The sequence below is a fragment of the Numenius arquata genome, chromosome 2 (assembly GCF_964106895.1).
Source record: "Numenius arquata chromosome 2, bNumArq3.hap1.1, whole genome shotgun sequence".
Lineage (NCBI taxonomy): Eukaryota > Metazoa > Chordata > Aves > Charadriiformes > Scolopacidae > Numenius > Numenius arquata.
Genome location: NC_133577.1, coordinates 61825465 through 61841267, shown reverse-complemented (window position 1 = coordinate 61841267; position 15803 = coordinate 61825465). Strand labels below are relative to the sequence as shown.

Here is a 15803-nt window from a genome sequence, read left to right as displayed (position 1 = left end):
CATTCTGAAATACTCTGTACCGTGAGACTCATAGTAGTGAAAACTAAAACCATTGTTGACCTTACAAGTTTTGCTGATCTGTTTACATCTAGTGTTTCATAACAAATCCCAATGATCTTACTGGTCTTCTAGGAATGCAACATGTTTCCAGCCTACAATGAAGTCCCAGTAAATGTTCCCATCACCCCAAACCAAGTTTGTTTTTGCATTATGATCTCTTCAGTTGCTTGAGGTTTCCTTTCTTTCCTCCCTCTCATGACATATCATCCAAACATTCTTAATCTCCAGAGGAACTGCAAAACACATTCCCATGAAAATCTTAAATCTCTAAAAGCAGTACACAAGAAAAAAAGAATAAAACCACCATAAAACTAGCCTTGCTCCTTGCTGAATGACCTGAGTAAACTCTTTTGTCACAGTCATAGTAAAGTATAAGCCTTTAAGGTCCAGGTCTGCAATCAGATTCTGTCATAAACAGGGGTATTACCTTTTTGACTGATTTCTATTATAAAACCAAAAGGCTCATTAATCTCATCTAGGGCTTTAGTGGGGAAAAAAAAGTAGTGAACAAGCTGTGATAAGGTAGCTTTAATGGGAAGGCTTATTGACTGTACATCTTTGGTCTATCTCAAGCCATGTCAGTTCTCTCAATGAGACTTTTTTTTCTAGAAATGATGAAACCCAACATTACCATTTTATAGTAGAGGTCATTCAAGAGTGCTTCAATTCTGTATTTCTTTAGCACACCATAAAGAAAAAAAAGGCTTTTGGTCTTCTCCAAAGATATGGTAAAAGGCTTTTACTTGAAAATACTCCATCATACTGGTTTTGTTAAACTAATGCCGATCATTTCATTAATTTGATGGAAGCAAGTTGTAATAAATACAGATTTTAGGCCACAGGGCTCTCTTCCCATTGGCTGTAACACAGTGATTGGTCTTTGAACATCCTATGGGTGTAAAGTATTATAGGGCTTAGCTTGAGGGTATATTTTGGGGTAAGAAGTTATATCTTTTTCGATAACTTCATGTGAGCAAGCTATGCAATAGGTTTATGTCCAAATGAATGATGTCTTTCATAGTTATTATTACCAGGCCTTTTGGATGAGTTGCATATCTTCTTGCCATCACGTAATATGATCTGAGCTATGTGCCACAAAGGCGGCCATCAGTTAGAGATGTGCTGGTTTAAAAGCAGAAACACAACCTGTGAACCAGGATAAGGTTCCTTTACACACATGTGTGAGTGCGCATGATAAATTAGAATGCTATTGTGACACCAGGACATGCAATGCTTTTTTAATTCTGTAGGCTAAACCAGCCTCTATTGTTTGCTGATGAAAATTTTCCCAGGTATGATGGACAGTGACTTGACTTGGCTGTTTGTAATTTTGCTGGAGTAATTTTTAGACTATCCCCTTCTCTATTTTATATTTTTTATATTCCAAAGGAGTTTGTGAAAGCAGTAAGGAACATTTTGCATCTATATGCAGACATTCAGTCCTGTCAATTGGGTTTTCAGAATCCTTTATGTACTCTTCAGTGAGTAAGCATCTCCTCGCGCTGAAACTTTGCTTTTTAATATTATTGTGATAAATCACTGTGTTGTTCCTTCTAGTGGGACTTGTCTCCTATACTAAGTTGGTTTTATGTGCTTTTATAATTTCAATTGCAAAGTGTTCCCTTTATGAGCAGTGGGCTTACCTAGACATATGCAGGAATGGAACTTCACCATCTGACTGATTGCAGGGTGTACCTTGCAGGAGAGGCTCTGATATCACAAGACCTTGGGCAAAACAAGGGAAAGCAAATTTCTACATTGTATTTTGCAGGTTAACAAGGGATGACAGGCCTACCACCTTTGAAGACAGTCTAAAATGATACCGAAACATTTAAGAACCTTGTAAAACTGCTTAAAATCATCTTACAAGTAAAATTAATCTATAAATAATTGTTATGGTTTGAGAGAACCCATAACAATCTATTGTCGTTAGACAATTATTCTATCACCCGATGAACCCTCCCCACCCGGAAAGGGGAATCAGGGAACACAAAGAAACACAAGGGTTGAAATATAAATAGATTTAGTAGACTAAGACTAAATAATTAACAATAATACTAAAGAACCAGTATTAATCCCGATACTGATATAAGATAGACAGGAATGATACTCAGCCCATTCTCTCAGCAGAAGCTGTGCACTCCCAGCAGGGACAGCAAATGGCGGACACTGGGAGCGCAATGGCTTCAGGAGGAAGGAAAGGCCTCAGGGCTCCGGCACCGGGGCAAGGAGTTGTCTGGACCCGCCGCCATCAGGGACAGAGCCAGCTATGCAGCAAACTTTTCTAATTTATATTGAATGTGACATTCATAGTATGAAATACTCCTGTTGGCCAGCCTGGGTCAAATGCCCAGGCCTTGCTCCTCCTCGTCCCTGCCCCTAGCAAGGCTCGAAAACACTGAGACCTTGATTCCCACAGAGCCTGGCTGGCTATAAAGTAAATATTTTCACAAATTCAGACACTAGAGTCTTCTAAAAGTGCAATTTTCCTCAGCATTAGATGAAAAGTTAGTCCTGTGTCTCTCAACCCAGGACAATAATATAAATAATAAAATATCAGTTATGTGTTCAAATGGATCCTTTAGCAGCAACGGTAGGAGAATTGACTAATGTTGCGGTCTTTGCGGTATGTGGCAGTTGGCCCACAGCCCAACCCAGCAATGTTAGGCACCATATTTCTTCCAGTAAAGCAATTTCTGACTGCAGTGTCTGCTTTGAGCTCAAGTAACTTAATGTGGGAGACTTGGACTTGCTCAGAAAGGGCTATGTTTTCCTCGTGTAATTGTGCCTCGATGCAGTTGGATATCAGAAATTGAATATGAATTTTGAATATAATATATCATATGAGACCCTTACAGCAGTAGGCTTGGAATATTTTAGCCCAAAAATGTAAATGCAGAAAAGAAGCAGATTTTTTTTTTAAACATTCTCAAGATGTTAAAATGCTTTCAAATCAAGATTATATTGGACTTCTGTCCACAGATAAGTGAAAATGTTAATGTTGCTAAGTTTCTGGCTCTATCTCTCTTTCTTATTGGCTTCAACAACTTGACTTCTGTAACCCTCGTTGCATCAATTTATTTAATAATTAATGTCTTTTTGAAATACCACTGCTAAACAAAAGATAAGCTAAAAAATGAATGAATGAATGTATGCATGAAGGTTCTGGGGAAATCTTGCTCTCTGAAATCAGTAGCAGTCACAGGTTTCTAATTCTCAGCAAACTGAAGCACAAAACTACGGAATAAGTATGTAGCAGTCATACTGCAACATAACCGTCAGGCTATGAACTCCCATCTTGCATAATACAGAAAAATGAGGAAGGAAAGAATAAGAATGACTATTGTGGACCTTCATCGTTCTTAGTACTACCTAGCTGAAATTGAATAATATATTTAAAAAAAAAAACAACCTTAGTGGCCGAGGCTGCTTTGAGGTGAACGACACCCATAGGAGGCCTGCTTTCTAAGTTAGCTTCAGTGTAATCCAGAATTTCCAGACATAAGAAAGGGAAGGCCACCTGAACATTTCTTGTGACTCAGGCTTCCAGCTGCAGCCTAGGTTTCTATGATAATAGAAGGCAGGCATTTTTATAGGAAAATGAGGAAAACTCCTAGGAAAGCTTCTCTGTCTCATTTATGAATCAACCAGCAAATGAAGTGGGTTCAGACTTGGCCCACATTTGAGGTTTTAGCAAGAGAGACACTCAAATTTGTTTCCGCATTCAGGCTTCCCAAGAATATTTAGTTCACTATTTTTTGAACTAAGGGTTAACACGCTGTGTATATTTCATTGGTGTATGGCCCTTTAATCTCTTTACATGCATCTGTATACACAGTTGTGATGAGGAAATCACTGCAGCAGTTTTGTGTGTGCAAGGATGCAATATGTCAGGCCTTTCTGAAACTCTCAAATGATAGGATTGTTAGCAGAAGCCTGGCTAATCTGTTTTCTTCTGCCATAGCATGCCATAGCCACAAACTATGCTACTGATAAGAAAAAAAGCCAAGACACGGTGTCAGATTCTGCATCTCATTTACTCTAGGATCAATACAGAGTAACAGTACAGAAAACAAGACAATGTATTTAGATTTATTCTGTTATAACTTGGGTCAGAAACATCCCTTCAGAATGGAGTATATTTAATGATAGCATCATATATTGTATTTTTCTGTTGTTGTTGGATTGTGGAGTTGTAATTTTTCTCTTAAATTCACTTCTTGTCTAGTAGGGAGTTGATATTTATATCCCAGCCTCTTTGAGAACAACTTTTAAATATTTCAATACCAGGAGAGAACTTGTTTCCAGATTCACTTTCAGGCTGGAGTCAAGAAATTAAAAAGAAAAGCAAAGAGGAGCCAGAAGAAAACATATAAGCTCCAAACTTGTTCAGTGATTGGTTTTCGTAGTAGGAAGCTCTTGCTGTGAGACCTGTCTCTGCCCCAATTAGTCAGTGACACCAGGCAGAGCAATAGAGCTGTCCACATAGAGGAAGGGAGAGGTGAAATAATGAGGAAGGTAATTCTGGAGAAACAAATGTGAATAATGAATTACAAATATTAACTGTCTGGCATGATTTGCTATTTTCGGTGAAATTTCTCATGTAATGAAATTTCTCATGTTCTCTTTTCAAGGGACCGAGCTCCCTTCATCTTCACATCAGAGATGGAGTATTTCATCACAGAAGGTGGAAAAAACCCACAGCGTTTTCAAGAGTTTGTGGACCTTTGTTGTCGAGCTTATAATATAGTCAGGAAACACAGCCAGTTACTCTTGAACCTGCTGGAGATGGTAAGAAGTTTGAGGATGAAACCCAAAATTAGTTTCCTCTGGTGTCCTCTTCCCTTTTACCGCTTCTCTCCTGCCTCCAGTAGCACTGTGATTTGAAGAGGTATCAGCTGCTCTGCTGGAAACGTTGGTGCTGGCACTTCCTGTGCAAAGAAACTATCCAATGTCAGTACTAATTTTTGAGGAAAGAAGAACCAAGCCGCTTGGATTTTTTTTGCTTTTCTTTAGTGTGTTCTTTGTTACAAAATAGCAGAAAGCTGCAAAAGAAACTGAGTACAAGTTTCAGCCCGGAATTTCACTCAGCTGTTTTTCTCTAGGTCTTCAAACAATCATTTACTGATCCCATTCATGGTTACAGCAAGGGAAAGTAAACTAGATATTTCACAGAGTGGGTGATGTGACAGCACCTAGCTGCAACTAACGGTGATTCCATTAGAGTGGTTTTTCTGTACTTTTCCGCGCTTCATTCTTAGAATGGCAAACATAAGAAAGAAAGAGCACTACCCATATTACAGATTTGAAAATCCTTTTGCATAGGATTTTAAGACCTCTAGGAGTTTTTATCACTTTAGAATTCCTACTGACTCACATGCTGTGGCAGATTCCATAACTCCTTTATGCCTCTATTATGTGTGAAAGGTTAATGATTTTTCCCCTTTGCGAGTAGAATGAGAATATTAGGTTAACTAATATTTGTTAAGTTGCTTGGCTAAGATATTAGTCAAAAACTTACGTCCAGGGCCCTGTGTAAAACCTAGGTGACTGGTCTACACATGAAAAAATTTACACAGCCTTATGAACGGAACCCCTGCTGAGATTGAGGTACAGCCAAGAAGTTGCTCTGTAAGCACTGCTCTCCAACTTCTGCAATGGGGAGGGAAGAAATGGCAAGAATTTGCTCATCTTGTTTCTGTCCGTTCCATGGATTCTCGTGCAGTGGTACATTTTGTGATTTGCCAGTATGAAGCAGGAAGGATTGCCCCAGATCTCTTAGCCCTGCTTCTAAGTAGTCACAAAGGTGCAGCAAAAACCGCGTTCCTGTCATAAAGCATAATTTTGCCCAAGTATGTTGTAACCATATTGGCTGAAAGCAGTGGAGGGTGCAGTTGCAGGAGATACTGTCTTAAGTTAAGGAACCTCTGGAAAATTCAGGAGCACCCACGCTCCTGCATCCACAGCAGTAAACTGTGCATTTCTGGACAGGTTGCCTAAAAACACATGCTGCAAATATAGCTACATCTTCTGCCCACCTCCTTGTCCCCAGTGCAGTCCCTTTTCTGCAATCAGCAGAGATAATGATACTAGATTACTCTGGGATAATGGAGAGAGAGCATTAGGAAAATGTTCCCAGCAGGAGCTCTGAAATAACTAGCTATCTCTGCCTGGATATAGCTCAGGTTTGTCTATATTCAGGACATGCTGCGTCTTCTTTTGTTTCTGCTGATCTTTATGGAGAGGTAATAGCGCTGAGCTGAAAGGCAGCTTACAGGTATGTTTTAGCATTGTCAATGGGCTGCAGTTCAGGCAATTGTGTTGCATTTCATAATTGAAAAATAACTGGCAGTGTACTCACACCCCATCGATGAGCACTTTGCATCAAAAGGAAATTAAACAAACAAGACAAGCTTGTGAGCGCCTTGTTTTTGCCAGTGATGTTTGGAAGAGTGAGTGTGGTTCTGCACTTGAAATAGGATGTTGGTTGGAAACCGTTAAGTATCAAAATGTCTTAGTTATATGGGTCTTTTCTAAAAACACTAAATAGACTGTGAAGAAGTCCCACTCTGAATTCATTTCCATGCAAAATATCAGATGTTATCATGAAGGAGGAAGATAAACTAGCCACTGCTTATTTGTAACAATGAAAGTCTAAGATTTCTCTCAATATCTGGATATTAATTTTTCTTCTTCTTAATCTGCATCATTAATTTTTCCTTCCCCTTCCACATTCTGAATTGCTATTTATAAACCATAGTTAAAAATACCAAACTATAAGGCAATTTCCGAAAAGCACAGTACTTCACAGGAGGAGTAAACTGTGCTCCGGATGGTCAATATCTGTTAGTGGATTCAAGCAAACCATGATTACGAACAACAATTCGGGGGTTTTGGCCCAGTTTGGGGCTTAATACTTTTTCTTCGTGGTGAGTAGCATGTTTCTAGAACTGTAGTGACATTTGCTACTGGGAGTAAGAAATAATCCATGAAGTTTCCATCACTTTCAAAAGCAGCAACATCTGTGGGAGACCCAAGAGTCTTCTGGCAGAGTTCAGCTGTGTAAATGCCTGTAGTTCATCAGCTTTGCTCTCATTAAAGAATTGATGTGAACTATTATAAAAGAAGGTGATCGTAGGACACAAAAACCTTTTGACTAGTTTAAAAAAATGCAAAATCCATTACTGTTATAAAGATTTTTCAGGTAGAAAATTATTAAAAGGGCCTTAGAGGTGCCAACAGACAGCAAGTAATTGATCTACTTGCCTTGTTGTGACAAGAAACAGGTCAAGCTAAGAGTGTAAAACAGGAGACAGTAGTTAGAGCAGATCTAAGACTCAAGAATCCTGTGCCCCCACACAAGCCATTTCACACTTCTACAACTCAGAAACACCATTTGGGAAAAGAAGATCAGAAAACACCCGTTTTGGAGGTCTAATGCATGGAAAGTGCATTTAGGGCCTGGAAAATAAATCATATGAAGAACGGCTGAAGGAGCTGGGACTGTTTAGTATGAGGAAGAGGAGGCTGAGGGGAGACCTCATCACTCTCTACAACTACTTGAAAGGACACTGTAGAGAGGTTGGTGCTGGTCTCTTCACACAGGTAATTAATGACAGAACGAGAGGGAATGGCTTCAAGCTCCAACAGGGTAGGTTTAGACTGAACATTAGGAAAGAATTTTTCACAGAAAGAGTGGTCGGGCATTGGAATAGGCTGCCCAGGGAGGTGGTTGAGTCACCATCCCTGGATGTGTTTAAGAGCCGTTTAGATGTGGTGTTGGGGGATATGGTATAGGGGAGAGCTTTGTAGAGTAGGGTAGATGGTTGGACTCGATGATCCCAAGGGTCTCTTCCAACCTAGACGATTCTATGGTTCTATGGAAATGCATGCCAGGACTATTCGTTTTTCATGGGACGGTGGGCTGAGCGTCACACACCAGCTCTGAACCCAAGCCCAAGGAGAGCGTAGGCAGCTCCAGTCAGTGAGTCAGAAAGCCTGGGATAATGAAGTGTTGTAGGTCAAGACTTACGTGTGGCCGAACGATGGGAGCAATGCAGGCACTTAAGCTTGGGCATCTAGTGACATTTGAGTTGCCCTAGGTGACCTTAGTTGTTTTCTGAACATGTCTTGTCTAATTAGCATCTAGTATCCCTAGACACAGTGTTCAGAAGCCTCCTCCATCTGGGGACAGGAAATATGAAAGAGATGCTATATGGAGCAAGAGGGATGAAGCAGTATAATAAGCCTCTAGGACCCCATTGCAGCCAGCAAAGCACTGTGTACGTGCTGCCCAGCTAAATATACTTTTTTTTTTTTTTTGCTTCATCAAATGGTTTTCTACCTTCTGAAATGCAGACAACCTAAAATATCCTATTTTTCACTTACACTGCAGATCATTCAGATTATGTTTATATCTGGCATTGTTCCCTTTTCCAATGCAGGGCAAGAAGCTTAATTGGCCTATGCAACAACTGTTTGTTTGTTTGTTTTGTTTGTTTTTTTTTAAAGGGGACAGAAGTTGTTATCATCTTTTATAAATGGGTTGAAGACATACAGATAAATAGCATTGTGTGTCCTTAAGTGCTGAATGTTGTTATTGTCCCCGCTCTAAACTCACTTAAATTCACCTCATTGAGCTTTCTGCCTCTGTGCTCCTTGATAGCCAGAGCTCTGAGACAGCAATCTAACTGTCCAGTGGTAGTATAGATTGGGTCAGATGTGAAGCAACATTTTCGTCATAATGCCAACAAGAAAATATACAAAATATTGAAACGTGACTTAAAAATATTGAGAAGGTTTGAAAGAATAAAGAAAATACCCCACCATCTCTTTTCCCCTTACTCTATTCATCTCTGAACCAAACCTTAAAATAAAAGCAGTGCTTCCTTTCTTCTTTGCTGTTATCCACAAAACTCAGTGGGTCTTTCTGTCTGAGTTAGACATAAATATCAATGAAGAACGCACAGCAGTGACTGCAAATTCAGATACATTTCCTTCTGAGCAATGTGAAGGAGTGATTTTTTTCTCCATTACACACAAAGCATCGCTCTCAACTTGCTGTGATTGTTGAGAAAAATCAGTAGGTTTCGAAGTTAAGTAAAAATTATTTTTGTTGTTGACATTTTAAAATGCCTGGAGAGAGCTGTATGGGCAATTGGATACACTCAGTTGTGTACCCTACTCGTGTTATTTTCCAAGGGGAATGTTTGCATTATTTGTCTTTTGAACCTAATTTAGCCAACTAGCTGGAACAGGTCCGTTCCCCATCGACGGAGAATGATATCCTCTACAGAGGGCAGTTCTCAGTGCCCAAATCAGGGCTCCTGCTGTGAATTGACATCTAAAAGAACCTTTCTCCTCCATTGACTGTAAAGGGAGTGAACATACAATCCCTTTGCAGGAGGAGTCCAGAGCCGTGATGGTGGAATCAGGAGTTACAAATGAGAAGGTGGTGTTGCGCTAAATTGGATTAGGACTAAGATAACACTGTGAGCATAACAGAAATGTGGTTACTGTTGTTCAGGTGACTGAATTTGGTCACCTTCCTTTTATCATCATTAGAAGGCTATGAAGGAAGCTTAGCAATGCACACATTGAGATTATGATAAGAGAAAATAAAGAGAAGAGAAAATAAATAACTAAAATGGATCGTTGATTTTGACCCATGCCTCTTTCTGGTACCTCAGTGTGAGGGTTTACGATGCAATATATTCACTTTAGTATTCCAGACATTGCTGTAGCCTCAGAACCACTTTTTAGATCAGCAAAACATTGTGTTTTACAAGACAACCTTTCAGTGCAAAACCTTTCTTTTCTCAGTTAGCCCCATTTCATTTAAATTTCTTTTCAACAGAACAGTGGACTAATGATATTTCTTTGCTTTAAGATGCTGCATGCAGGATTGCCCGAGCTAAACAGCATTCAGGATCTGAAGTATGTGTATGACAACCTCCGTCCTCAGGACTCAGACCTCCAGGCTACAAGCTACTTTACAAGGTAAAACCAGAATGTAATCCAGAAAACTTATCTCCTTCAGGCATGAAGCAAAGCTGTCAAATTAAAAACAACCAACCAACAAAAAAAAAAGCACATTTTTTTCTGTTACGTTAAGGGGTTGTAATCAGTGAAATTACAGAATCACAGAATCTTCTTGATTGGAAGGGACCTTTGAGATCATCGAGTCCAACCAACAAAAAAAAAAAAAAAAAAAAAAAAACAAAACAAAAAAAAAAACCAAAAAACAACACCAAACACCAAAACCAAACCAAAACAAACACCCACAACCACACCCCACAACCACCACCCACAAACAGACGCAAACCAACAGTCTCGGGCACTAGAGCATGCCCTGAAGTGCCATGTCTATACGTTCCTTAAATACCTCCAGGGATGGCGACTCCACCACCTCCCTGGGCAGGCTGTTCCAGTGCCTGACCACTCTCTCAGTAAAGTCATTCTTCCTAATACCTAATCTAAACCTCCCCTGCCGCAACTTCAGACCATTTCCTCTGGTCCTGCCATTATTCGCTTGGGAGAAGAAGCCAACACCCACCTCTCTACAACCTCCTTTCAGGGAGTTGTAGAGGGCAATGAGGTCTCCCCAAACCATTACACAAAAAGATAATTGGTCTTCACATGTTTATTTTAAAAAAGCCCATTCCTTATGCATGTTATAACCAGTCTCCTCAAATTTCTGGAAGAAACAGTTATGCATTTGTGGTACACTTGTAAGAAGTTGCTTATTCAGTACCTAGAGATTTCTTTGGCTTTCATGGTGAAACTATCCTGGCTTATAATCTGGTCAGCTTTCCTCTCTGCTTTTAAATGCAGCAGCTACATGCAACAGGATTTGGATTGCATAAAAAGGTTCAACTTGTTAATGGACTGAGTGAGGACCTGGAATTCCTGCATTTTATTTCCTTTTCTGTTCTTTTGGCCTTCTGTGTTGATTCAGGCAAGTTACTTTCCCTCTGTTAGAAATATTCTCTCCACGTGCAATGTGGTACTAATTCTTTCTTTTAAGCACCTAAGAGATCTATCACAGAAAAGCATTGTGTGTAAATATAGGTAAGTTTAAAGCTTGGTTTGTGTTATGATAATGAAACCTTTCACTTGTTTGCAATAATAACTGGGGATTATTCATGAGGAGCTGTAGATGACGTGTACAAAATCAGTTTGAAAGCCCTCAGTCCTGATCTTTCAGGTCAGGCCTCTGCATTCCATATAATTCCAACTCTCGATGTGGTAAGGCTCTAGGTAGAGCCAGTGGAAACTGCCTGGATTTGGAGAGTCACTTTCCCATTCTAGGTGTAGTATGAGAAAGATTCTCCCTCTCAGAGCTTGTCCTGTGCAGCACCATCATTTCCCAAGGACAATCTGTGAAGTCACGCACCCTGGACACCACGTACACGTGCAGAGCAAGCCAGACTCTTCTGACCTCCTCCTCCTCTGGTGCAATTGCAGGGCACATATCCATCCAGTTCACAGCACTGGACTTCTAGTGAAGGCCTCCTTTCAAATTCAGAGCCCTAAGGGACATTCCCGTAAGGCAGCACAGTTCTCTGCACAGTGCAAACTGCGAGAGCAATTTCCCCCTACCCTTCAGTACAAGCCAGAGGGCGCATTGCTGTGAATACATGAGATGAAAGTTTGAACTGCAGCAGCTGAGCCAGTCTCATTACTATTACAGAGACCCATATGAAGATTCTGGGCAATTTGTATCGTGTTGTTTATATGTCATCTTTTTGTGTATTAGAATCTGAGACTGTAGAACTGAGGCAGTAGATTCGGAGGAGGCTGGAACAGAGACCTAGAGAGTTTAAGGAAGACCCTTCTTTGAAGAAAAAGAGAGGGACTTCTCAATAAAACCTATTGTTCTATTACTTTACACACAGTAGAACACTGAGTTCCTTCTCCTTTCACGTTTGTTGTTTTCATAAGCTTTCACTCTTGCTTCATAGCAAGATTGTTTTATTTTAAAATTTAATTTACAGCTTCACATTTATGGTCAACTCCTACCTTATCCTTTCCTTCAAAATTTCACGTATTCCCAAATTACAGACATATTTCCAGTTCAAATGGAAAACATGCAGTTTCTAATTAAATTGTTAAAGTCTGGATCCTGTCAGTTTGGGTGGCTGTGGCTGTCTCTCATGGGTAAAAAACCCAATTCATTTAATTAGTAAAAAAAGGCAAGGATATACATAACAAAGAGGGAAATGTTTATAACAGCTGGCATTAGGAAGGAGATGTGGCTCAACACCTGTTTGGAAGTAAGAAGAGTTACCATGCTTTGTTGCCTGTTAGAGGTTCATATTGGAGTTTGGAAATCCTATTCAGCCCAGAGAGACTATAGATAGGTCTCAGAGGCCAGCACGTCTGTCTTCCCATTAGATTTCTCGTTAGGGTTGATGTTAAGGAAATGATGGCCTTCAGAGCGGAAACACCGCTGAGGTCCTGCTTCCCAACAAAACTAGCATCATGGTACAGATCTGTAGAGTGCTGTGGGCTCTGTTCTTATTGAAACTGTGTTTTCTGCTAAAATGTTTTCAGTGAACTCCAGAGCTATTGTTCCAATTTCCTTTGAAATGCTGAAGTGTAGATTTGTTATTGTCCATAGAGATCTTTATATCACATAGAAAAGTCAGATATTGCTAGGGTGCATATTTAGTTCTTTTATACTCTTAGGGTATGTTTCTATTATATACACTCATTTGCAAAAAGAAAGTCTCTTGTCATTAGCTCATGAATTTCCATGGATCTCATTTCTCTTGGAGCTTTTTTTTTTTCTTTATTCTAATTTCTATTCATGTTTTAATATAATTTGTGTTAATTCAACACATATATTAAGTAATATTTCTACATGTTTAAACATGAGCAGAACATCAGTCTTCATGTCTAGTCATATTTTAACTTCTGAAAAGCGTGTCCAGGCACTTTTCAAAATAAAGGCTTTGGAATGGCCTGATACCTGGCTGCATGCAGATCCTACCCCTCTGTATAAGCATTTTCCAACCTGCCCCCAGGAGTGTTGATATATTGAGATTTTTGTGAGCTTTGCATTACCTGTGTCATCTTTAATCCTGTCCTTCAGAAAAATTCTTCCCTACCTTTTTTTGATACAAAATGTCCAGGTGAGAAAAAATCCAGTTACACACTGGATCACTCTGTAGCTTATTCTTGTATCTATTTTTCAAGCTGTCCTGAGAAAGCCAAGGAAATTAAAAGTTTTGATTATTAGCACAACTTCCAGTAGCTTCGCAATTTGTAGCTCCTTCTTCTCCCTAATTACTTCCAAAAACACTTCATTGTTTTAAAAAAAGTTTTTTTCTAGAGAAGGAGTGTGGTCATTGGAATGTTAAACCCTGCCAGCAGAAAGTTATTTCTTCTTCTAAGTACAAGGTAGTTATTGTAATCTTTCAGATTTGATCATATAATGTGTCTGCTGAAAACCCCAATCTTCTGCTAGTGGAAACAGGAGAACAATATTTCTCTGTATTTCTGTAGAAATAGGTTGCTTTCAGCAATTGCCTGAGTTTGGTTTGAGCGATAATACTGACATTGCCTTCACTGTTCTTTAAAAACAACATGAAGTGACGAACGATGTCACAAATATTCCTGGCAAAACAATGTTAATTTGTTCTTTGCCGTCACCTTTTTAGCCAACAGAATAATGCTGCCGAAGTTTGGACTGTAATGTACTGACCCCTTTCAGGATGGTAAAGCGTTCTCTGTTTTACTGAATTCCTTTGCTCTCATTCTTGATACAAGACATGGTGAACAGTCTGTGGTCTCGTTTGTGTGCTGTATTCTTCTCGCGTTGGGTCAGTTCACTGTTATGAGCTGATGAGCAGCAGTGTTAAGCCTCACAGCTTACAGCCTTCTGGAAGGTCACAGCCTCAGATCATGGATAAACAATGCACCAGTTGAGAGTTAAACAAGAGTTTCTGTGTTTGCTTGTCAGTTCTGTGCACCTAGTGCCAAATGAAACATTGCTGTCTCTCCAGCATCTGCCCTGAACTCAGTTTGATCCTTGAAACTCAATTTGATCCTTTCCCCTCCCTCCTTTCCTCTTCCCCCTGACAACACAGTTTTACCAGAAACTGGAAACCCATCTTACCTCTGGATATAAATTTCCTCTTTGGATGTCTTCAAATGTCAGCATGGTGTCGCATGCTGCCTGACGTTTTTAATGTGCCCATAAAGTGATGTGTATTTAAAATTATTTTTAAGGGATTAAAGTTAGCCTAATGCAATGAATGGAGTTGATTTCAATTGATTGCAGTATGCAATCTAACCCACTCGCAGAAGCCCATGAATAAGAGATGCAGTGTGGAACTGATAGCTACCAGTGAAGCACTATTGCATGTCTTCAGCAGCATGATTGAGGGGGCGGGGGGGGTTACTGCTTGGGTCAGCTGCCATCTTTATTTATATATTAACAGAATCGTTTGTTAGGCACCTGTCATTGCCCAGGTCAAGCTTATCCACTCCAAACCACAAATGCCAGCAGTTGCAAAACTGGACAATTCACAATAACTCCTTTCAAAATGTGATGCTAATCTCAAATTGATCCAGCTGATCCCTGTTTCCCAGGTGGCTGCAGATATTCCAGCAAGAAATCTCACAAACAACTGAAACCAGCTTTCACTGGTGACTTCTGAAAGGGCATAGACAAAACCATGGTGCTAAGCTTCTCTCACCGGCATTCGAGCAGGTTGTAAATGTCGTGGTATCTGTGCCTCAAAGGAATAGAGGCAGACTCCCTCCTTGAATTTATGTTGTTTGAAGCATTCATACTGTGGTATAAACCCCACATGCCACCAGTTCAGGGGAGAGGAATATCCTCTGTCCTGGGAGAGGCACATAGGAGGACTAAAAGGGAAACCAGACTGGAAGATACGCTTCAGGAGAGTATGTGATGTCCTCAGCCCGTGGCATCAGAGTTAGTCTGAAGTAAACGTGGATTTTTGAAGCCTAGCAAAATAAGGGGTAAAAAGAATATGGTCATTGCCCATATACTATCACAGGGGGAAATAAGATATTGAACTGAAGTATTATCACTGCTGTACACCAAAAGAATATCAACTGTGCATTAATAAATGTTGCTGAAAGTTAGAAAAGATCCATCCCTGAAAGTAGTAATGTTCTGGAAAAGTCTGTTAAGAGCTGTTGGGGGCATACTAGCCAATTTGTTTTAAAATGGAGCCTGGTAAATTCATGGATGGAAAAGTTGGATATAAATGAAACACCATGTTCTATAGCATCTGAGAATCCCATGAAAATAAATTTTACTCATCAAATGCGGAATTATTTTAGGCCTAGATGGAAATGAGAAGCAGGATGCCATCAAGAGTGATAATGAAAATTATTCTGAAGTCTGGGGTGAATATTTATTATTATATGTACCAAGACTAAGATCTGGATAACTAGTCAGTAATAATGAGCGTATGTGTTCTTAAAAGGCTGTGGAAAAAGGCTGATGTGACCCAAAATATCTAAGCATCAGCCCTCGGAATACCTGCCCCATAAGAAATGTCTACTTCCTGAAAATCAAGGCACCAGCTATCACTAGTCACCCTTGAAAATGCTAGCCACTCTTTTCATCCATCTCTGTTTACACAAGCAGCCAACCAGTCTGTGCATGTCTTACCTGATACTGTGATTTGACAGTTCTGTACCAAGACTGTGAGCCAAATCTGAAATTCAAAGTCAGTTCAGCAGGTGGAAAGCCAAAAGTC

At 39.9% G+C, this 15803-nt stretch overlaps 1 protein-coding gene across 1 annotated transcript in view; it reads left to right on the top strand.

Moving 5' to 3' along the window:
- Positions 1-15803, top strand: part of PIK3C2G (phosphatidylinositol-4-phosphate 3-kinase catalytic subunit type 2 gamma) — a 214836-nt gene that overhangs the window by 150874 nt on the left and 48159 nt on the right. Inside the window, exons 24-25 of the mRNA XM_074167982.1 lie at positions 4695-4851; positions 9950-10059. Coding sequence (XP_074024083.1) covers positions 4695-4851; positions 9950-10059 — 267 coding nt within the window. The remainder of the gene's footprint in view (positions 1-4694; positions 4852-9949; positions 10060-15803) is intronic.